Source organism: Pezoporus occidentalis, unplaced genomic scaffold (genome assembly GCF_034315485.1).
Source record: "Pezoporus occidentalis ecotype Australia unplaced genomic scaffold, CSIRO_AGI_Poc_V1 ctg139, whole genome shotgun sequence".
Classification (NCBI taxonomy): Eukaryota; Metazoa; Chordata; class Aves; order Psittaciformes; family Psittacidae; genus Pezoporus; species Pezoporus occidentalis.
In genome coordinates, this window is record NW_026913198.1 from 1,134,586 (window position 1) to 1,158,722 (window position 24,137).

General features: G+C 42.3%; 2 protein-coding genes across 3 annotated transcripts in view; one reads left to right on the forward strand and one right to left on the reverse strand.

The window, feature by feature from the left end:
• RAB3C (RAB3C, member RAS oncogene family) overlaps nucleotides 1-24,137 on the forward strand; it is a 200,208-nt gene that overhangs the window by 147,719 nt on the left and 28,352 nt on the right. The gene's annotated exons all lie outside the window — the stretch shown is intronic.
• LOC134159025 (cAMP-specific 3',5'-cyclic phosphodiesterase 4D) overlaps nucleotides 17,806-24,137 on the reverse strand; it is a 159,775-nt gene continuing 153,443 nt past the window's right edge. For both annotated transcript variants that reach the window (XM_062609534.1, XM_062609535.1), the window contains 4 exons: nucleotides 21,797-21,951; nucleotides 21,176-21,298; nucleotides 20,523-20,705; nucleotides 17,806-19,913 (listed from right to left, as the gene is read on the reverse strand). In XM_062609534.1, coding sequence (XP_062465518.1) covers nucleotides 19,503-19,913; nucleotides 20,523-20,705; nucleotides 21,176-21,298; nucleotides 21,797-21,951 — 872 coding nt within the window. In that variant the 3' untranslated portion in view covers nucleotides 17,806-19,502. The remainder of the gene's footprint in view (nucleotides 19,914-20,522; nucleotides 20,706-21,175; nucleotides 21,299-21,796; nucleotides 21,952-24,137) is intronic.

The following is a 24,137-nucleotide window of genomic DNA, read 5'->3' on the forward strand; positions in this document are numbered from 1 at the left end:
AGTCAGATCTCAGGGCAATGTGCCCAGATTCCCACTGCTGCCTGCCGGGCTGGAAAGCCTCACATGTTTTCCTACTGCAGCAGCTGCTAAAAGATGGAAATATCTGAAGGGGGATTGGAGGGGAAGAGGGAGAAGAAATCCCCTCATGTGCCCACAAATGTGCAATTTTGTTTCACTGTTCTGTGAAATCCTTCTGGCTTTTAGCTTGTTTTCACATGGTAACATGTTAGAGCACACGCTTTCAGTACCGAGAGAAAAAAAAATCGTGAATGAATTTACTGCCTCAGCTTCCCAAAAGCATGCCTCAATCAGTTTTCCATTGCATGCATTTAAAGCTCTCCATGTTTCCAAAGAGGCCTGCTAGCTTCAGATGGAAGAAAAGCCATTCTTTGGGGGTCTATAACTTTTCTACACATGCCCCCTAGGGCCTGTATAGCAAGATTTTTACTTTAAATTGATGGAATTATGTTAGGATCAGGTGACACTGCCATGCATTATTGCAATGCAATACTGGTGGTGTTGGAGGTGATTCAATAGAAGCAGTGAGCTTACAGTATAATATTCACTCTCTAGTTCCTGTCATTTTCATTAGGAGCCCGGATTTCAAAGGCACATTTATCACTCTAGTTACAAGACGGTGTGATGAAATTTGCACCTGCATGTGTGGTCCAGGAAGACCAGTGCTTCACTTACACTCTACTTGTAAGCAGTGTTTTGAACAGCTTAGTAATTTGTATTGATTTTGGGGAAGAATCACACCCGTCTTTGATATCAATCAGAAGTGAAGCCACTGTACACATGGTGGTTTACAGTTATCCTGCCAGGTCACAGCATGGATTCAGCCCTAGCCATGGCCTCCTTGGGAATGTCATGAAGATGTCAGCTTCAGATCCCTTTCAGTTCCTGACATCCTAAATGTGCTGGGTGGAGGACAGGGTGCAGGTCAAGCTGAAGAGCTCAAGCTTTTGCAGGAAAATGAACACATAAAACCAAAATATCTTCTTGCTTATGCTTTTTTACAGCATTGAGCCATGCAGAGAGCAAACAGACACTTATGGCTGTATATTACCTTGACCCTTTTCACCTTTCCCCTCCCCAGAAATCTTTACAGTGCTGGAAGTTGTCAATAGAGCAGTCCCAGGAACAATTTTTGTTTTCATACCAGGATCTTCTCCGTGTGGCTGAATAAGAATCTGGGTAAAGATGCAACACTGCTACAGGAAGTGAAGTCTGGGGCTGTTGGGGAAAATTATTAGTGAAGTTGGGAATTGGATTTCAGTCCAGAAACCTTAGGAGTTAATTTTATCACACAGAACAAGGGAGCTGGGTCTGGCCAGCACTACGTGTTGCTAACATAAGCAATCCAGGATTATGCTTTGCCTTGGTCAGACTGATAACCATATGTTGTGGAAAAATGGGGCAAGGGAGTATTGTAATTCTGCCTTGGACAGGCTGGCACAGCTCCCGCTGCTTTATTGGGCACTGCACACATACACCTGAGATCCTCGCATGACCTTGTGCAGGCTAAAGAAGCTATCCATGCTTGCCTCGCCCTGCCACTGCTGCTTCTACTCACAGGTATTTGTATCATTAGGTGTCACAGTGAGAAAGCAGACAACCAAACACTGTCTTTTTTTTTTCTCCCTATAAAAACTTATCATTTCATGAGCCCCCTTTCTTGACGAACTACACATACCTGACCAGAAGATACAGGTGAGAAAAGGGGTGGGGGACATAGCAGTCATTGCTTCACATGGTTTAGCATCAGCATGTCACCAGCATGTCAGGGGACTCAGCAGAGGCAGCAATAGCAGGTGACTCACAGGCGCTGTGTCTGTGCTATTGTACATCCTTGGTTCAGGTAGCATGTTTGCTCATAGGATTTTATGTGTTATGCAAGTGAGATGGGGGATTTGTCAAGGATGAATCTAACTGGGGTTGGCTGTCAGCATGGGATCTCCACCAAGTCTGCTTCCCTCACTTATTGCTGGGGCTGGGTACAGAGCAGAGAGGCTCTGCATGGGCAGTTCCCTGAAATGATGGAGCCCAGAGGCAGAAGTCCTATTTGCAGGTCTGTACAGCTGCATCCATGACAGAGAAGGGCAGATGCCACAGTGTGCATCACCCCTGGAGGGGCACCTGCGCTGGTGTGCGGCTCACTGCATACACATGCCCCAAGGAGCTTGTTTGGCAGTCCATGCCACACAATTCACATCTTAATACATGGACTCTGATCTAGGTCAGCAGTGTTGCTCATTAGGGCACTAGCTGACACAGGCTGCAGGGAGAACTACTTTGCAGTCATTGCTTTTCTACATCCCTAAAGGCAAATAGGTCTTATGACCATCTTCCCCCCTTCCCCCTTTTGCTTTTCATTCCAGTGCAGCAGAAGGAATCTTTTCAGACACAGGATTTCCCAAGGAGTGTCCTCCTCTCTGTCAGGTGTTTTTCTACAGAGTGAGTCACGAGTGTCCTGGACATCTGGTGGCATGATCTCTGCTAGGTTGGTAGCTCCCTGTTCATTTCATCAGTAGAGAACAGCATGCTATTTTCATTACTGTCTCTAATTAAATACTGGCAGGATATCCAGGAGTAGCACTGAGGCACCAAGCCAAATTTGGCTACTAGCACATGTTTTCCCATGTTCCAGGGGAACTCAGGCCGCAGAAGAAGTTTCTTTGGTTGGGAGATGCCTCTATGAGAAGGCATCTCTTACTTCTCCAGGGCCTTTTAGGTCCTCTTCCCTTGCAATGTAGAGATTCCTGTAGGAGCCTACAGCCCTGCTGCCAGGCCAGTGTCCTGGGTCTCCATTTTCTGCTTGAAGTTCAGACGCTTGAAAGTGATTTCTGCAGTTATTCAGTTGGCCTCATCTGCATTTTGTCTTGGTGTCCATGTAAGACTACCTGCCCAGACACAGTCCATGGACCATTTTGCCAGGCCAGAGGGCTTATCTGACTGCCTGTAAACAGTGCCTTCCCCACAGCACTTCTAAGGAGTCCAAGATACCTGCCTTAATGACCACATTCCTGGTGCCAGCAGGGCCGGGCTCAGAGCTCACACCCAGACAGTCCACAGTAAGGCATGGTGCCTGCATGAACGCCTCTTCTTTGCCACTCAACCCCATCTGTTTGGAGCTATCTCTCCAAATACAGTATAAGGAGAGGTAGAATCAATCAGGATTTTGGAATATGGTCCAAGTCATATAGCCTTAGTTTTAATACGTCTCTTTGCAGTTAGTGGTAAACCTCTGCCCTGTCCCTCTTCCAGGCCAAAGCAAACAGCTTTAATGCAGGCAGAAGATGCTGCTGCCCCACCAAACAGATGCAGGCCAGAAAACAGGCTTGAGCTCAGGTTTCACCCCTTTCCAAGTGGACCACCAGCTTCTTGTTCACTTAGAGCCAGCCTTGACAAATTTAGACACTGCTGGGCCTCCTTGAGCCATCCCATAGTTACACCTGGGCACTTCGGGCTGTACTACTTTTTTGTTTGTTTTTACCTTACTCCTATGCTGACATCTGCCAAGACCATCCCTCTATTTTTTGTTCTGGTTGAATTTCTCCAGGTAACAGAGAAGGCTTCTGGGTGTTTCAATGCAGTGTTGTCCTTTGTGCTGATGGACCACAGCCCTGTGTTCAGTGAACAACAGAGAGCCCATGTACATGCACAGTGAACCAATCCCCTCCATCCTGTATGGAGCTGTGGATAGTCAGTGTGACCACAGCTACACCCATCTGGGTGGGTAGGAGCATACAATGACAGCATGATATTTACACTGGGCAGGCTTCTATATTCTCTGATGAGCATCCTCTCCGCTGTTTGAGAAGCTGTCTGCCCATTTCCTCTCCAGACACAGGGGAAGGGAACGGGCACCCAAATGTTAGTCATTTCAGTGCACATTTCCATGTCTTTGTGCAAATACATGTTCAGTAGTGGTGTCATCAATGATGCTGGGTTTTGCATTGCAGTGATTGAGTCATGGGCAATGTTCCCTGCAGGTGACTGTGCTGTGGGAGAGGCACATTCCCCAGGGTTACAGCAAGCTGGTCAGGAATCCAACATGCTCAGTACCTACTTCATCCAGTCACCAAAGGGAACCTTGAACCTCCTGGTACCTGGAGTAACAGCTTATGCTCTGATGGGAGAATGGGGCCAAAATCTTTTTGCATAAATGCTGCAAGGGTTTATTTCTAATGCAGCATCAAAGATACGCTTTATGGTTGAAAATGCTTGCTATTGAATTGTTTACCAGGCAGAAATCTCTGAGGAGGATGTTTCTGGGAGAGTGAGTGCCATGAGAAATTTGCTTAGTATGTATTTATTTACCTATATCACTCACTATATGTGTCCATTCCAAACTAGGTAATATGGTAGAGGTGAGTTGCCACATCCTAGCAACAGTAAAAAGAGCAGAACAACATCCTTTGCAGTGCTTAAGCAAGAAAGTTGAAGGTATGAGAGTATCGAGGTGATGACATCTGAAGTACAAAGAACAAAACCTTCTGAGACCATGGAAAACAAGAACAATTGAATGTCCCAGCCTAAAAGGAAAAGACTCATGTGTACAGCAAAATTGTGAGAGTGAAGGGAGTTATTCAGATAAAAGGTGAGAGAAGTGATAATGAAATATCATGAATATGATGAAATGCAGTTGAAATACGGATGACAAGCGTATTAGTTCTGCACAGCTGCAAGACAAATAGTTTTGGAGGGAGGGCAGACTAAGGCTGAAGCTCCTCTGGCTCTGCAGATACTTTCAGCCCCTTTCCTCCTCACAGAGGCCAAGTGTTGCTCTGGGGAAGTGATTTTGTTGCAGCCTAGCTACTGGAAGAGGAGGTTATTTAATCCCTTTATGAGTGCCCAACAGGAAAAGGAGTGAAGGTTGGACAGGTAACATGTTTGGGGGAGAGTGCAGAAGCTAGGAAAACGCATATGCTGCCAACAGAGACACAGACCTTTGTCCATAGAAGAGCCTTGGTGGTACAAAAAAAAGCGCTGACACTAAAAGTGCTCCAGCTAATGTGCATTATTTGAGCTAAAGGGAGTTGGAGTCAACAAGGCCTTGAGCTAAAGGGGGTTGAAGTCAACAAGGCCTTGAGCAGCAATACTGGCAGTGAATCCCAGGACAGCAGTGGTAGAGGAGTGTCAGTCCCTTTTACCACAGCCCCTGCAGTAAGTTCCAAGCTCACATGGTGTCCCTACTGACAACCCAGGAATGCACTGATGATTTCAGATGAGCACAGGATTAATTCACTTTTGTCTTTTGACTCATTTGGTAGTTTTTAAGGTGGCCCTATTAAAACTTACTGCCAATGACTTTGTTACGAACAAAAACCAGACATAATCAATGATAGAGTTCTGCAATTCCGTTTTAATCAGATCCTTCTCTGCTCTCCTTCTTTTAATTTAAATTTAGATTAAAAAAAAAAAAAAGAAAGAAAGAAAAGATGACACATTATTTTATCACTCACTCTAGCCCGCATAGCCAGCCTCTGTGCCACTTTGACGCTTCTTCTGCAGCTAGGATGAACACACAAACAACGGGACTGTGAGCTTGCTCCATTCCTCTCAACTGAGTGTTAAATTCAATCTACTTTAATCACTAAAATGCCATCACCTGTTTGATCCTTGAGACTTTCCTGACTACCCCCATATGCAATGTATGAGATCCTTTTAAAGTTCAAGGCAGAGTTAGTTCTGCTGAATGATTTCCCCATGGCTCTGTGATTGTGCACCATTTTAAGGAGCTGTGTCTGAGCTGTGTTCTCAGGTAAAATGAAAGAACATAGCTTGTGTGCACATGTGTATGTGTAACTCCTTAAGGGTCTTAAATCCTTCTTCTAAGGCATGAGCATTTTGCTGCTTGTGGCTGGAGCAAGGGGGATCATGGCTCAGGACTGTGTTCATACCCCTGCCCCTTTGCAGCAGAGCTGGAGGAGTGAGATCAGCCACAGCAGTGCAGGGTCCTCCACTAGATCTTGCAGAGGTGACAGGCAGAGGTAGTGGGCAGAGGTGAGTTCAGTCAAAGCCTGCAATTTTGTGTTGTAGCTCTCAATAAACACTCATATGTTCCTTCTCGTTGATGCCTTTGCAAGGATGGTCTCTTCTTATAGACAGCCTGACCAGATGTTCACTCCAAGTACCAGCTTGAATTGCTCCAGGTAGACCCCCTACCCTTGGCACTAATGATCTGTGCAGGGCATCTGTTTTCTGCTTTGTGCAATTGCTCCACAAGAGAAACATGTTCACCTATACACCCATGGAGACCTTCACCTTCCCAGCAGGTAACAAAGGGATATATGTATTCCTTTACATATATATGCTTTTTCACACCAAACATAGATTATTTCATGTGTTTCACCGATAGAAACGTAATTAGCTTACCTAAGATACTAGTTTAAAGAGCTCTGTAAGCAATAGTGATTTCTGTACTGTAAAAGCCTTTTGGAAAGCTTTAGCACACAGACATGCACAACAAACTCCATGCTCAACTAAAGCTTGCTAGCTGATGCCAAACATCAACCCACTACCTTGACATGGACATTTGCTCAAAGTAAGCAGACATTAACTTCCCTCTGGATTGGCAGAAGTTGCTACTTTAGTCTTGGTGAGAAGAGATGATAAAACAAGTTGTAGAGGGACTAAAATAGGATCCAATCTGACATGCCCACGGTGAAGCTGTTCACAACTGCTGTTCACCAGAGCATGACTCATTCTATGCAAGCTGTCCGGTAGACATTCCTCCAAGAACTTTTTCCCCCAACATCCCAGAACCATAAGAGTAGGAGGTCCCTCCCTTGCACTATGAACAAGGCATGACCCCTCTCTCAACCTTGCTGAACACGGAGCTTTACCCCTACTTTAAGGGTGCTCCCAGCATCCCTTAGTCTACTGTCTCCCTCTCTGCTCATACACTCCCTGGGAAATGATTCCTCAGCCAGGATTATGCCCACCCTGCACTGCTTTGCCCATTCCATCAGCCCTCCCCAGGAGGTGGCCAGGTTGGAGGTGACAACCAGGCAAGCATTAGACACTAGAAATTCTTCACTATGAGGGTAGTCAGACACTGGCACAGGTTGCCCAGAGAAGCTGCGGCTGCCCCATCCCTGGCAGTGTTCAAGGCCGGGTTGGATGGGGCATTGAGTAATCTGGTATAGTGGAAGATGTCTGCCTATGGCAGGGGATTGGAAATGGATGATATTTAAGGTCCCTTCCAACCCAAACCATTCTATATTGTACAATTCCATGAAGCAACAGAGCCAGGCACCTTCACAAAGCAGGTCTGGGATGTTGCAGAGTGCCAGGGCTGGGCACTTCATCTTGCTGTAGCCTGCTTCATGAACAAAACTCAGGCTTTTTCAGCTGATAATTAAGGGATCCTCAGAGGCCTTGTGCTTCTCTCTTCTCTAACAAGCATGGTTATGTTACTGCGAAAACCTCGCTGCAGATGTCAAGGTTGTCTTTTCTATCATGCGCTTGTTTTCTCCTCTTAGGGAACATTTGTTTCACCTTACATGGTAGGCCCACCTTTTCTCACACTTCTGGCTACAGCAAGAGGCACGGATGATTTTGTTTACTTCTTTCACACTCAGCTGTCCTTTACAGACCTTTGGTGTAAGAGCTGCTGCACGGATCTGCAGACGTGCTCTCCCCTTTGGCTGTGACAGAAAACAATGCAGCCCAGCCCCACTTCCCCCCTGTATTAATTATTAATAAAGCTGAACACTGGAGCAGTTCAGCTGAAGCAGCACAAAGGAGAAAGGCATGATTCATGCCCGCTCTCTCTAATGCCTTCAGAGTAATTCCCTGGATTCCCAGTGACCCACAATTAAATCCCCTTTCCCTTCCCCCCCCTTTTTTTTTTTTAAATCAGAAACAAAACTCTTGCCTGAGGAAATTTTTATTTAGCAGTAGCAGAATGGTCTGTTTATGACTCCATCAGGCCACAGACAAACCAGCCCCACTGTGATACCTGAAATGCAGTATATAAATGTAATATAAAGCCTGCTTCAAAGGTGATTTTTTCATGTGTTGATCTATTTTTCACAATAATATGTTGCTTTATATTGCATAGAATACGTAGAGACTAGCACGCGCCCAAAGCAGCATCACCATCAGCACACAAAATACCATTGTGACAGCTGGAGACCAGCCCAGCAGCTCCTTCATGGCAGTGGGTTGTGCAGCCCATGGTCATGGTGCAGCCAGCAGCACCCCTGCAGTGAGGGTGGGAGCCCACTTCATGCTTCTGTGTAGCTGCTGAGAGGGAAAAAGGGGAAGAACTGGAGTGTCATCTCTATTCTTCCTGAGTCCAGTACAGCAGAGGAAAGCTTGGGTACCACCATGAAGATACCTTATGCCAAAAGGAGCCAAACCCTAATGTCTGTTCCCCAGGAAAAAAGACACCATTAGCGCTGCCAGGGAGGGCTGTAACTACAAAGGAGAGCTGCAGGACTCCACAGAGGCGGCAGAAAACTGTTCAAGCATACCTAAAATAAACCTCCAGGCTTTTCAGGTTGTCTGAGAGTAAAGAGTAACTGTCAAGGGCTTTGGGTTACCTGTCATGAGCACAGATAGCCCAAAGCCTCACCCTGCTCTGCACGCCAATCCCCCCTCCTCACTGCAGCATCGCCATTGCACTCATTGTGATATTTGCTGCTCACCATGCACAAAGCCCTGAGGATTTTGCCAGACTATCAACCTGCCAGAGAAACATCCTGCATCACCACACACACTTCCTCCAACCTGGCAGCTCATGCAAACAGCCCATCTGGAGCAGATCAGCTCCAGCACAGCCACCGCAGGTGTCCCACAGGAAACAACACTGGGGCCTTGACACCATCCCCACTCGTGGAGCTCCAGGACCAGCAGATCCAACAAAGCAGAAGACCTGAGGCTTGGAACCACCTGAATAAGACACGAAGGCAGAGTCAATCTGCAACAACATATTTTAAAAGGGCATCCCTACTAGTCTCTCTGGACAGTTGCAGGCAGTGAGAAGCGCTGGCAGGTTTTAATACTTATGAAAGTGGGGCTTGCACAGGGAATTTTGGTGGGGATAAAAGGGATAATGCTATCAAATGCTTCTAATGAAGCCCGAGTTTGAGGGTGGCTTTGCCTACCCGCAGGAATAAGAAAACAACCATGACCAGTTCAGTCACAAGTCATGCTGCTGGAGGCTTTTTCAGCTTAGACAGTCTAATGGATAAATTGTTTGTACACTAATGGTGTTCACTAATACTAATTACTGACTGTGGAGGAGGGCACTAGGCAACAGCCTGGGTCTTATGGCTCCCGCAGGACGGCTCCTACAGCCCTGCTGGGGACACTGCCTGGCACCATGTCTGGCCTGGCCTTGCAGTGCTGTCAAAGGCTGCAGATCAGAGGCTGCAGTTTGGTGCAAACAGCATAGCATCTTACTCCCATTTTGGGAGACTCTTTGAATTTACAGACTGCTCCATCCAGTGCTGTCTGGCTTCAAGTGAGGGGCAGTGATGCTCCACAGCAACCCATAGGAGCACAGCAGGTTTCCCTCCTGCTGGCACCACCTGGGAGACTTTTAGGGGTGCATTTCAGCCTTAGGGCACTGGCAGTTTCAGGGGAACCTGTCCCTTTGATGACTGCAGAGCAGCTGGCACCCACCCCGTGTGCTGCATTCAGCAATGAGCAGCTGCTCTGGATAGGTCCAAGCAAGTCTGCTGCAGCACTGTGAGCAAGAGAGCAACTGTGCAGCCCAAACAGGTACATAACTGCCTCAGAACACAGTTTTTGTTGAGATTTGTAGTTCTTCTATCCTCTCCAGAGCAGCAGAGCGCCTGTGGTTGAGACATTCCTTGAGTGAAGCTTTGTTCCTCCATTCCTCCCATTTCTCCCTCTCTGTCCTCAGTCCTTCCACCCCCTCCGCTACTTTTCAGCACAAAGGCCCAGGTACCTACAGTAGTGAGGGACTTCAGAGATCAGAGGACACAGCAGGAGGTTGTGTCTCTGCTAAGAAGGGTCAAAACCCTGGGCCAGATTGCAATAACTCCTTTCCAAGCTGTTTCCCTTTTTTCCTATAAATTTTCTTGAAACATTTTCCCTTTCTCCGATGTGTTTCCCTGAAGGTTTCATACCCGACTTCAAGGCAATCACAGACAGAGGTTTGATGGGTTTCAGTGAGATCTCATTAGCTAATTGCACCTGAAGGTGACTTACATGAATAATCTTCAGCAAAGCCGGTCGTGTTACAGAAAGAACTTCTAAACAAAACCCCACTAGCACAAATAAAAGAATAAAGCAACCCCCAGCAGACACCCACTGTGAGCTAAGCACGCTCCTACACACAGACACTAATCTGTTCAATTAAATGTAAGTGTACTGGAAGGTGGCACTCACTACCTGCACTTCTCCTCCTTCCACATAGCACCTTGACCCTTTCCACAGGCAGCAGGAGGGTGAGAGGCAGAGCCCCAAAGAAGGGCATCTGCCACTCATTTTATATTTAGAACGCATTGAGCCATCATGCTTCTCTGATGGACAGTACTCACCAGGGAAATGATGCCTCTGGCAAGGACACTTTTCCCTCTGTGGTCCAGGAGAGAGCTGTTAATTGTAAGCGGTGGAGTCCCCATAGCCCCCCGCCACCACAAAACATAGCGCACTTATCAGCTGCCTGCATGGCTGATCTCTAACTGGAACCTATGAGCCAAATTTTACAACATTTAGGGGCCTAAATTTCTCGTAGTTTCACGAAATAAAACCCAGCCAGCTGGAGGAGGAGAACCCCACACATGCATCTACCCATGCAGGGGGAGGCTCAGCTGGGGTTTTTGACTTTAGGAAACACACCAGCGCTCTGGCATGTGTCCAGAAAACTGCCTCTCCCTCCGGGCAGGGAGCGTTTCTTGCAGCACCGGCAACACAGTGCTCCCTGCTGCAGGGGTTTCAGCACGGGGTCACCCAGGGAGCAAGGAATTGAGGGAAGAGGCCAGGCCTCCCTCCAGTTATTGTTTGTGGGGAGTGTCTAAACACTAAGCACAGGAGGGCAGCTTTGCAGCTCCTGCCTTCCTTAGGGATGGGGGAAAGGTGATATGTGAAACACAAGCTCCAGGAGCTTGTGAGGTCATCCAAGTGCAAAGTATAGCAAATAGCTGTGTGTGGAACTGCAAGACACATGTTTGAAAAGGGACACACACATCTGTGTGCAGCTTAGTCATGCCACAGAGCAGAAAGCAGGAGCCTGACCTACATGAACTGCACCCACTCCTTTCTGAGGCAGAGGCATCCCCTGAGGCAGAGGCATCCTCTCTCCTAGCTGGGCACAGCCACACTGACCAACACAGTGAACCATCCCCACCACACTCAGCTATGTGGTGATGGGAGAAGGAAACCAAAACCCAAGCGTATTTTGGAGTAAGAGAAAGAAGCAGACTAGCCCAGTCCTTTTAGATGTCCTCACCCCTCCGGCAGCCTAGTTGATGAAGGCTATTAAAAAAATGGGGTGAGACACACATGCAATTACACCCTGCTGCATTAGTTCAGCTGAGGAAAACAGGGCCAGTTCTGTACTGCTAATGCAGGATGACACTCAACTGCTGTCATGAACAGCACAATGCAATGGTCAGAGCACTGCAGCCCCATTTCTGCTTCCTGCGTGGCTGAAAGACCAAACCCCCACACTGGCATTAGGAAGGACATAACTGCCAGCACCCCTAAATCCAGAGTGTCTTTTCCCTCCTGCAAGCATGTGGGGAAGGACAGTGCAGAAGGTTAACAGAGAATATCAGCTCAGACTGGAGGCTGTTACTAGAAATAGAGACAGACAGAAAGCTTTTTGCCTGCAAATACTTGGCTATTTTCCAATAAATAGCCCTACTGCTTTACGGTTTGACAATTACTGTAATAGGAAACGCACTTTGAAATAGCACTTCCCTCTTTCACCCCACACCCAAATCCCGTCATTTGCAGAAAGGACCAGCTCATTCTCAGGCAGAGCTAAACCAAAGTGGAATGCACAAATCATTAAATACCCTTAAGGGTAGGACCTGTGGCTGTAAGCAGTGTGTGGCTCCCAGCACACACAGCACACTGCTTACTTGTAACAATGATGTGTCCCCAGGTCCTGCTCCCCAGTGAGGTACCTTCAAGCATAAAGAATGAATGAAGACAGCTGATGCAGCTGCTCGGTCCTGCAGCCTGAATTTGTCACACATCAGCATCCACTGAGTTGGCTCCTTTGACAGCAGCTGGCTTTGCTGGCTAGACAAAAAGATAAGACTGAGGGACTATGAGATTCCTGTTGCCACACGGTCAAACCTTCTCTTGGGTAAGATCTTAACCTGATCTTAACCTTGTCTTGGGTAAGAAAGATAAATAGGTCATGTTCCTGGGATCCTGCTAGACAGCAAGAGTCCAGGTTGTTAATATATTTTTCCATGGCATTTTTTTTCCCCATCAAACTGAATCCCCAAGCATCACTGCCAATCCTGAACACCGTGATTCCAACAAGATCCTTAGCAATACTGAAGTTTGTTTAAACAGACTTCCATTTACTGCTTTTCAAGCATTTTTTTTTAGCCCTTTTACAGGCACAGATTTGTAAACAACATTTCTCTGTGGCTGCCATCAGCACAGCATCATTGCACATGCACTGTTTCACTTACTCCTTTGGCTAGGACTGCTTCTTCGCTTGCTGCAAGCTTTGTCTTTGTGATATATGCAATAAACAAACACATACAATTTTAAAACCTCACAGAGTGCTTCTGCTCTCCTTCCATGCCATGGCAAAGATCCTAAAACCGAGACTGCTTGATGTGGGACCCTGTAACAAACCCAGGAGATCTGCAGTCAGCTGGATTTTAAAGGTATCTCTACATCAGCTAGTCCTGCTCTTTTCATCAGAGGGGCACGTCTCTGCACTTAAGCGATCCCCTGTATCAAACAGGCTTTGTAGCAGCATTCAAACCAACACCACAGTTTAGGAGGTCTACCCCTAGCCACGGCTGGGACAGTCAATGCAAGCCACTAACCATAGGCTGAGAATGTGATGGGCTATGCACAGTTCTTAGTCTGTTCAACACTTCAGTCAGTCAAAGTTTTGAAAACCGAAGTTCATAAGAGATTTGGAGTATTAGTTTCATGGGAAGTTTCAACCACCAGAAGGGACTGAAGTTTTTAAGCCACCTTTGACTCTGCCTAGCTCCATGTAATGATGGCTTATTGGCATTTGCCATAAGCCAAGTCCTACATGCGTGCAACATGTGCCAGCTGTACTTTGATTACTATGTGCTGCATAACCTGTGCTTTCTTTTCCAGCTTCTTCAGATAAAAAATGGTCTCCAATGACAATGAGTATAAATATTGATACTGTAGGCATCAAAACTCCATGGATGCTGGGAGAGGACACAGTAAACGGTTGGTGGCAGTGAGAAGTTCAGTATTTGGAGGTAACTGTGTAACATGACTGCTGAGTGTGTGATCTGCATTGCTGCTGCACAGCTTACCAGCACTAGAGAGTTAATGCTGCTGGGGGCCACAGGTCCTCCATCTTCTCCCTCTCCCTCAGGCCTGTTTACCAAGTTATGAACTCATCCTGCTTCTTGTTTAGCAGAGATGATCATCACATACTTTTAGTGTTGAAAGCTGTGCTAAACTCTGCATTGTATCAAAAATTTTTTTTACTTTCTGAACGTCCACCTTAAATACATACATAGTTCTTCCTACCACAGTAACTCCAAAGACCTAAAAATATTTGCTTTGTGAGAAGGCAAAAAAAAATTATAGCTTTGTACCTTATGAAATGAGACAGAATCAAACTCCAGGCCCAGGGCTGCCTTTAATGTTATTTTAGTTGGAGGTTATTTCCCTCTGCCCAGGTTTTGTTCCCAATTTGTCACTGATTTCTGACCGGACTTCCTATCCCCCTTTATTGTCTCTGCAGACAGCTCAACTAGTTTGACAGGAGGAACCTGGGTATTTTCTTCACCCTGCAAGCTGAACTCAACTGAACTAACTAAAGGCTTTTAAGGCTTTTACAACACCTCTGAGCAATTTTTTTTTTTTTTCTTTTTTTCCTGGGAAATTAAGCAGAATTATTCTCAGCTGGTAGAGAAACTGGGCTGGTCATTTCAGTGAACACGGCATGTCCTAGCAGCTGTGACTTTTGCTTGATCTCTCTGCTGCATTGAAAACAAAAGAAACTCCAGCTATTTAGACTATTTGTCTCATTAGGAAATAGAGGAGTCATTTGTTCAAAAATGCATTCAATTCCTAGAGCAGCATCTGGCTGCAGTGAAACACAGGATTCATTTTGGCTTTGCTCTGAAACTTGCCGATTCTGACGCATTTTTGCCATGCACAAAGACTGCTGCCTGAGGATGTAGGAAGCAGTGAGTTAATCTTGCCAGTTTCAGGCTTACCATGTGCGCAGCTGTGGTACCTGAGCTGCTTACTGAAAAGGTTGTAGTACTGCCAACACAAATCTGAGATTTCTGCTTCCCTTTATAATAGCCATGATGTATGTAAACCATTTTCCCATTAGGTCTGCTGGGAATACGTGAGGATGAGCCTGCCAAGAGTGACAGGCACTACCCAGTTTATCTGCCTTCCTGTGCCCAGCAAAGCATTCATCAGCCTCTTCTGCCACCACGGTGTGATTAAAAAGGGGTTCTAAGGATGGGTATTCCTTGCAAACTAACTCCAAATCAAAACAAGGCTCTAAGCAGCTTGAGGAAAAAACTGACATAACCTTTTTTGTATTCAATCAGAAACTATTTTCAGTTAAGCAAACAAACAACAAAACCCTCACTCCTCTCACAAGGAGACGTGCATGAAACTCACTTCAGCAGCTGGACCTGCATTAAGACCACTTTCTTGCTCAAGACAACTATAATTTATTAACTTTATTTTAAAAAATAATTTATCACCAACTTACTTAGAACCAAGGTTGTTTAGTCAATATTTAACTATGGTACTGGTGGGGTTTTTTTTGGTACCCCAGAGTATTGCTCCTCTAGGCAATCTGTACTCTTTCAATTTCTTTAAACCTGAAGTTTTATTCTCTCAGGATAGTCTGCTTTTGCCACTGAAGACAATGGTAAAATTTCATGAAAACTGAGACCGTATGCCTTTCTATATAACTATACAGCAGCTTTATGGATCAGACTTCTTTATGAAATACTACATTTAATTGACTTTGCTGATTTGCCCCTACATTTATTTTGTATTATCTATGCAAAACAGTATGATGACAATTATTCTGGAAATATGCTATCTCTTCAGATGTCACAACTATGCAATGTATGTAAAAATATTTCACTTGCAAAAGAAAAATCGATAAAGTAACTAGGCAGAATCAAACCATGCTTTTATTTCCATTGCATATAAAATTTCATATGAAGGTACTGATGTACATTACTATCCCCTATGCAGTAGAGAGGCTAAGAAACGAGTGAAAGAATAGTCATGTGCAATGTTCACACAAGTTGCCACTCTCAAGACATCCCCAAAGAAGAATGAAATTTTAAGAGTAACAAAAAAAAAAAAAAAAATTGTTCAGGACTTCTGTTGTTGCAGTATCCATTTTATACCATTATAAACATAAGCAATCAATTTCCTTTGGGCCAGGGCTGCTAAAATCTACAGTTTGTGTCCAAAGGGAGGCTTTGTTTTTCACTGAAAAAGACTTTTTCCTTTCCCAGAGAAGTTGCATGCTACAAGGGCTGGGCATCGCTGGAATGGAGGAGAGGTGTTAACCTCACTCTGACGAAGTCATCAGCTCCAAGTACTCTGGAGCAACATGACAAGTCAAACAAACAGCAAAAGATGCTCAGTCCAACCCGCAAACTTAATTCTAGTGTTATTGAAAGATATAAAGGTTTACCACACTCCTGTAGATCTAAGTGCATTATGCTCTACACACCTGAACAAAGCCTTATATATATATTTATATATAATAAAACTTCGGCTGTTTTAACACTAATATTGGTGTTGGAAAGTATTCCGAAAATTAAAGCTGTCTTTTGTTCTGCTTTATGGATTCTGTATATATGTGATAATTTGTGCTACTGAATAAAAAGGGATATTACAGATGATTGTAAAAGTGTATGAGTTATACCCTTATACATTAAAATCAAGTGCTTATTAGAGATGCTTTCCAAAGCTGTTTCTGTGAAATTCAGTACCGAATACAGCATCAATTTTTATTTTTTTTAAGGAGCAAAAAATGGCTGCAATTATCCCCAGTGATAGGCTGTAAAAGGATAATTGGAGAAGCAATACAATCACATTGCCAGGTGTCTGGAAAACCTTGAACTTCCAGTAGGCTCTTGAATTAAAGCTCATTGTAGTATCATGCGTATTAGCTTGTACAGGTAACCATCAGTCAGGAACTAAAAATATGGTAGAAATGCCCAGCCCTAGCCCCATGGCTACCTTACTTTCAAATGCAGCAAACAGAAGGAAAATAGTTTTTAAAGTTAAGGCACAGCCCTGGGACCAAAGACCTGCAGCTTTTTTAATCAATACATCTTTACATACTTTATACTTTTCTTGAATCTTCCATAAACAAGCTCTAAGGTGACACTGAATATATTAAGAAGAAACAAACAAAAAAAAGGGAATATGTATAACACAATCATCATTCTCTCGCCAAGAGTTTCCAAAGATAGCAACACCATCCAGAGAAGGATGATGTTATAGTAAGAACTGATAATTTACAGTTAACATTACAGTATATACATTACAATAAATACATGGTTGTAAACAGACAAACAAGACTGTATTACAGGTAAGGTCATTTGGTGAGAAAAACTCAATGGCACAAATAAAATAAATAATGGGTTTAGAAAGAACTGTCAAAGCTTTCTGTAAAATCCATTTCAGTCAAGTGTTTTAAACTTCTGAATGCTATTTGTTCTATTTATATTCTTTCATTACCATTTTAATAACACAAAACAATTTAAGAATTCAAATACAGCATTATTAAGTACAGTAACTTGCAAGCTAAAGTGTACTGTTACAAGCAAGGTGAATTTTCTTCCCACACACACATTCAATAGCTACTCACTGCATTTTTTTTTATGGCAAAAATATTCAAAACACATAAAGCCACTTGTAAATTGGTTTGTTTTAAAGCAGTGTACAATGCTAAAACACACTTTGGCAAAAGAGGAAAAAGATTGTACAATGCATTATATCCCCAGTTCTAAGAAACGTTATCTTTTCTCCGATTGTCCGTATACATGGATGCATTTCTCACAATATAATGTCATTCTCTTCATTTACTTTCAATTAGTGCAGATACAAAACGTCTTCAAAAAAACCCTATTGGTATTTCAGAATTCATATTGCTTTTCCATTATTAAGGTTCCAGGCACTCTTGGGGACTGAAAGGACTTTTAAATGGATCAGGTTTAGGAAGAAATGATGGAGAAAAGTCAAAAACTGAGAAAAAAAGCATGAGTTCTCTATATTCTCTTTCCTCCTTCAGTATCTTCTGTGCTAAAGCCCTGTGAGGGCTAAAAAAACTATGACCTGGATATAGAAGAATGCAAAATACATTTAAAAACTAAATTATTAACCAATCACTTTTATTCTAGATCTCAGACACTTAACTGCCCTTCCCCCATATTCATATCTGCTAACTTATTACAAAATGAATCCAAAGGAGAAATAATGGCTGTTGCTATCTTCTTTTGTTAAGAAATCATCTTCACATTAACATGTTACAAAAATTTTAAAGAGTAGGAGTCTGCTAGCTTCCCTAAGCTACTATTTCCCATCTTATATGTTCAAACCTGCAAGCAGAGGAAATAACAAGACTGGAAATGACAAATATGAACTCCTACCTCTCTTTAACTTTTCAAGTTACAGAAGCTTTCAGTACCCACCAAACTGAAAAGCAGGATTCCCAGCACAAGCTGGGTAAAGGATGAAAAGGTCTGAGATTGAAATAATGTGGAGTAAACAACTCTCCTGATGCATTACTCATTATTTCAAAACATAAAAAGACAAGACTGACCTGGCTCTTCTTGCAAGACAGACATGAAAAAATAATGCTATCATTACTATTATGTTATACACAGATTAGCAAATGGTTTACTAGATTATTAACACATAAGAAGTCAAGAACGAAACAAAATTTGAAATATTACACTAATGCTTTTTTTTTGCCAAAATAAATATCCCATACATTATATTAGCCTGTTCTGATTTAGCAGTCTACAGATCCCAGCCAAAAACAGTCTGGTAATCACTTTTCGGAGGGAGAAAAATTTTACAGCAGTAGAACTGCTTTTTTATTAAGATGACAATTCATTACCTTTCTTTTCTAAGTCCTTAACTGCAGGACTAGAGCTCTAGTCCTGCAAATCCTAGTCTTAGTGGTTCAACATGGTTTTGGTGGGACCACTTGTTGTAATAAGACAGAATTGGCAGGATCAGGCCACTACAAGGGCAAAATCAAAACATAAGTTCCTGTAATACATTTGGGAAAATTGTGATGAAAAGCAAACACACAAAACAAACTATCATCCTGCAAAAGTTTTATGTAACAAAGGATATTAATGGAATTCACTAATATATAAAATACTTTTACAGCTGAATATTACCATGAGATTCTAAGGTGCAAAAAATATAAGGAAAGGAGAAAAAGTATTATCCAGTGTAGCACAGATTTGTACTGAAAACTCGCAAGTTACTCTTTGTGAAAAAAAAACAAAACCAAAACAAACAAAAATGAAACCAAAAAAGAAACCAAAAGAAGCCCAACAAAACAAAACAAACAACAACAACAAAAAAGTGGCAGATGAAGTCTGAAAGTGTTTTTCTTTAAATATAATACCTCAGTATAATTAATAATAAAAGCTCTACAAAAGGCCTCTCTTCTACATAATATACAAAATGCAGAGGTTAGTGCAACCCACTGGGCACACTTTTTTCAATCACAATCAGGAAGATTGAAAATCACAAAATTAAAATTTTGCAATTTTCATAGCTCATCTTCCTGTTGGTAACAGAATCATGTTGTGTCTCGTTATTTATGACATTTGTTTTCCAGTAGGAACCTCAGTTTATTTTTGTCTGTTTCCTTTCATGACAAACATCCAATGCTTTGCTTGAATTCAAAAATTATCAAAGCATATTAGCATTCGGTCGACAGCTGCTACTCCTCTGAAAACATTTGCTTTATTTAATCCTACCTGACAAATGGAGAGCTTATGAAGATGTAGTTTATGGATGTTCCCACCCCTGCTTTCTGATGCCATGCAGGTGAAAATTTCTTTTTCAATATTCCTGAGTGCCAAACTGAATCATCAACATCAGTTTTGATCAACAAACATCCCTGGAGATGACACTGAGTTGTGACTACGATTGTAGTCTATGTCATATGACATAGGCTACTGATGACATTCCAAAATCCATTACCCAATTAAAAAAAAAATAAAAAGAGAAAAATGAAAATAAAAAGAGAAAGAAAAGAAAAGAGAAGGGAGAGAGCAAGAGAGAAAGAGACTGCATCCTCCTTGCTACGTGTTAGGAGTATGGTCTTCTACCACACAAGGTTCTGTCTGGTTCTCCTCCTCTTCTACTTCTTCCCCTACTTGCTCATCAAGAGGAATTTCAGTGGATTCTGAATCCTGGGTGCAAAGAGTCTTGGAGTCACTGCAGCTGGTGTCTTCTTCTACTTGACTTCCACTGTCCTTTTCTGTGTCTGACTCACCATCTTCCTCCAGTGTTAGTTCAAACTGGAATTTTTCAGTTTGAGTCTGCTTACTCTCTTCCTGGTCATCAGCTGCAGGAGAAGGACTTTGAGGGATTGTGCTCTGGTACCATTCTCGATTGTCCTCCAGTGTATCTAAGATTTCCTGGGCATCTGGGTGAACAAGATCTGCCCATGTCTCCCACAGAGGATGAACAATATAGTCTATAAAACCCACCTGTTTCAAATAATACAAAATGAGGATAAGCTCTTATTCACAACCATGCTTTTAAATCACATAAAATATGAGAAATACAGCACTAGTAAGGCACACTAGATACGCTACCCTAAGGTGGCTGAAAGGAAATCATGCTGGTTTTACATAGTAAATAGGGTCTTTTACATTTACCTTTACATTTTACATTTACATTTCACATTCAAAAGTCTGATTCAGGATATTGGAAAAGGACTTGGAAAGCATTTGCTCTCAAATGAACTGTTCATTCCAAACAACTCCACTGCATTTACTGAGCCAAACTGTTTTGTATTTAATTCTGTTTCTGAAGGAAATCCTAATGAGTGGCTGTACAACAGTCTTTTGACATGTATACTACATTTGACTTATGACAGTGATGGAATCTCTTCAGCAAGGGCACTGTGATGCATTATATTTTCATAGTAAAAAAATCTCAGCTCCCCTTTCTTACTATTCAGGAGCTGAATTAATTTACTAGGAAGAAAAAAAGGAAATAGTGCATTCAGAAATCAATCAAAACAAGGCTACAGATCATGATTTTCTGTTAAAATGTCATACTGTGTTATTTAACTACCTACTCAAACCAATTACCTGTGATTTTTCTACAGATGCATTGTGCTTATCACACATGGGACTTATCTCCATTCCCCTCTCTCTTTCCCGATCTCCTTGCCGAAAAAATTCCTCCATAATTCTGTCTGTCCATTGGCGGTAGAGATCAAGTGGCTTAGTTGGATTGCTTAGATCTGCACAGTGCACCATATTCTGAAGAACCTAAAAAAGATTGAACACTGTGGTGTTATTACACTGAAAAAAGAAACAGCTCCATTTACACTTTTGGTGCCTGTGAAACAGAATCTTCAAAATATATGTAGTGCAATATTTATTCTAAACAGCAAAAACTTGGGTATTTAGCTATTTTTCACACTTGCAGTAATAGTCACGAATGACCTCATTTCTGTTGCTTCTGCCTGTATAAGGCACAGAAAATCTTTGAGAAAACAACCAGTCAGGTGCCAATAATTTGAATAGAAGGCCAAAGCTTCATTTAGTCCAGAATTACTCTAGTACCTCATTACTCTCTCAGAGACACACTACAGGGAGGAGTCACTGTCAAAGGGAGTACAGAGAGTCATGGTGTAAGAAAAGACAGCTGATCTAATCCATGCTGGAGAATGGGCAGGCCAATGTTAACTGAGGATGTAAACTGATATAAGTGACCATTTGCAGGTGAACTTTCTTACCTGAATTCTGTCTGAATAGTTATCAAGAAGTAGGACACCAGAACTGGTCACTTTTTTGGTTTCAACCATGGTTTTTAAATCAGCCAACAGATTCATATGCTTAGACATGTCTGTTGCAAGTACCTTGAAGGAAAAAAACAAATAAACATTACATAAATTACTGATTTTTAAAAATATCTTTAAACACTTAAACAGTTCTGGGGTGAACCCATATTTCCTGTGTCTTCATAGACTATAAAAGTGAGCCATGTATGTCACCAGTGTTGAAAACAGTAAGTTTTCATTTTGGTTATTTCAACAATACGACAATATGATTGTTCAGAATGATGTGATCAGCCTAAATTCATCATCAGATCAGCAGTAAATTTCTGTGGTGGTGAAAGCGTACACATGTCAGAACAAAATCAGCTTGAAGGAGGATAGTGTACTTTCTGAAAAGGTATAGATAGTTGTTGAAACTGAAAAGAGAACACACTATTCATGTTAGGATAAGACAATATATAACTTCAAACTTTTACTCGATTGGCTATGGGTCTAATGACATGCAATTTGTCATAAAAGCTTCTGTGCTTTATTCAATTTGCTAGCACTATGCAAGAGGGACTCTCAAACAGAACTCACAATGTCAATGACCATTTTCCTCAATGATTGCCTCTGTTTTTTGCTCAAATTCTGGAAAATGTCACAATTTTCTTCCTGCAGCAGCTTGAAGCCCACAGCTAAGTGATGATTCTCCAGTACCGATGAGTCATTGTACATCAAGGCGAGTTCAGAATCTGCAATAACAGTTGCAGGGCAGAAAGTTACTATAGTCTGTGCTTCGCTGCAGCCCCTTAAGATTTTTCAAATTTATTACATTCATAAAGATTTACAGAAGAACTTTTAGAAACAGAGTTCTTGTAGTTCACACAGTATCAAAACTTACAGATTAGTAACTGAACATCTCAACAAATAAAGGCAAAGTACTTTGAGGAAAATAGAGAAAACTCTTTGCAGTGAAGCATGTATACATGTCTGGAGTACCAATAAAAAATACAAGGAAGGTATTTTTCAGAATGCATTTTTATATCTGCATGAGGTCACATGGAAAATATATGCTTAACTACACCTGAACTAAAACAGATACTGAAGTTTTCTCTTCTCATGCCTTTCTCCACCCCAACTACTAAAATTCCATTGTTTAAGACAAGTTGCAGCTATCCAGCACGCAGACCCAGAAATACACAGCTAAGGCCTTGCTGCAGGTCAGCCACAGAGCACGCATCTAGGTTTTCAAACCACATTTTTCTGCAGTTAGCGAGGGCACTCAGATGCCTCACTGATTAAGCCAATGGGTCATCAGTCCATGACAACTGGATATTTTGAGAGGAGGTTGGTAGGATGGTAACAGCTATGCTTTTTGTCTTTTTCTTGGAAGGTCGTGTAGCTTGAAAATGCAAGTAGTGGCCTTGCCTACTGCCACATATTTGAGTGTGGTCAGCACAAGACACTGTAATGCTGTCTTCTCCAATGGAGTATTCTTAACTCAGGATGTTATGAGAATAACATACATCTTCCTAGCAATGCTTACTCTAGGCACACAGAGAAGGTCTGCATTGGTCTTCTAGACCTGCTGAAGATCTAGCTCTAACAAATAAAAGCAGCTACAACAACTTTCTGCACAGCTTTGGTTTATACCCAGGGATACCAAAATGTCAGCTTACATGTTTTAAAACACAGCTTGCAAATGAATCTGCCATAGAAACCAAATACTTTCAATGTAATCACACTTGTCATATGTGAAACTAATTTCTATTTATTACAGCTGTTCTATTCTAAATCTAGCCATATGTCAGTCTATTCTACTCTTTGTCCTCTTCTTCAACAGCTTTGTTTTAAAATCCCTCTGGCTCAATGGGGTGCCTCTAAAAGCTCTACTCTTCAGATTTCATTAGTCTCATTATCCATTCTCCTGCTGTCTTAGATCGATCTTTTGAATCAGGAAACCTTTCCTCTACCTTTCCTTATCCTGATGGCAGCAAAACCATAACAGCAAAAGGAAAAAGAAAGTGAATTTGTCAAATGATCTTTCATTTTTCACAGAACATTTACAAAGCTTGCCTACTTACAAATATGTCAGACACCAGTTTATTTTCCTCTCAAACAGCCTTCTGATGAGCCCCAACTGCAAAACACTAGACACTGCCAAAATACTTTGGAAGAGCTGGAGCTACAGTCAAGAGCTAAAATGTGCCCAACCTTGTAATGGAGGTGAAAATCAAAGAAAATTCCCCCTCAGTAATCTCTGTAACACATTACAAGCTTTTCAAGAGTATTTGTCTGGAAGGTCAGAGTCACACTGATCATATAAGCATCACCTCTGACACTAATATCTTTGTTTATTCTTTAATACCATTCAAGAGAGATCAGCTTTTCAGACAATTGCGTAACAGACTAAATCCTTAAATAGGGAAATAATATTCAGAAATCACATGCAAGCAATTATAAAAAATAAGCAGAAATAGGACAAAATTTACATACTTTAAAGTACCTGTAAGTCTTTCATGCTTTCTAAAAACATATTCTTAATGAAACATCAATACATTGTGTGGTTCACTGGAAAACAAAACTCAGTGGAAGCAAATTATCTTCTACAAGTTAGGAAATCTATCATTTAAGAGACCTAGGTGGTCTTTATTGGTGTCCCTACAGTTTCCTCCTTGCACACAGGACTCAAAAGGGATAAAATCCCTTTGTCTTTCAGCCTGGCAACAGCAGTTCCAGTTAGTGATGTTACCTGATTGACCCAGAAGCCTTCTCTATCAAAAGCTGAATTGAGAAAAACAAGGCATTTCTTCTAAGGCATTAAATGAGTTGCATCAGAATCATCCCTAACATAGCTGAAGTTCAACTGTCTTCATAGAAGTGAAAGCTTTATGTACCACTACTTGTTCCTTCCAATAGTCGGTCATCCTGCTTAAAC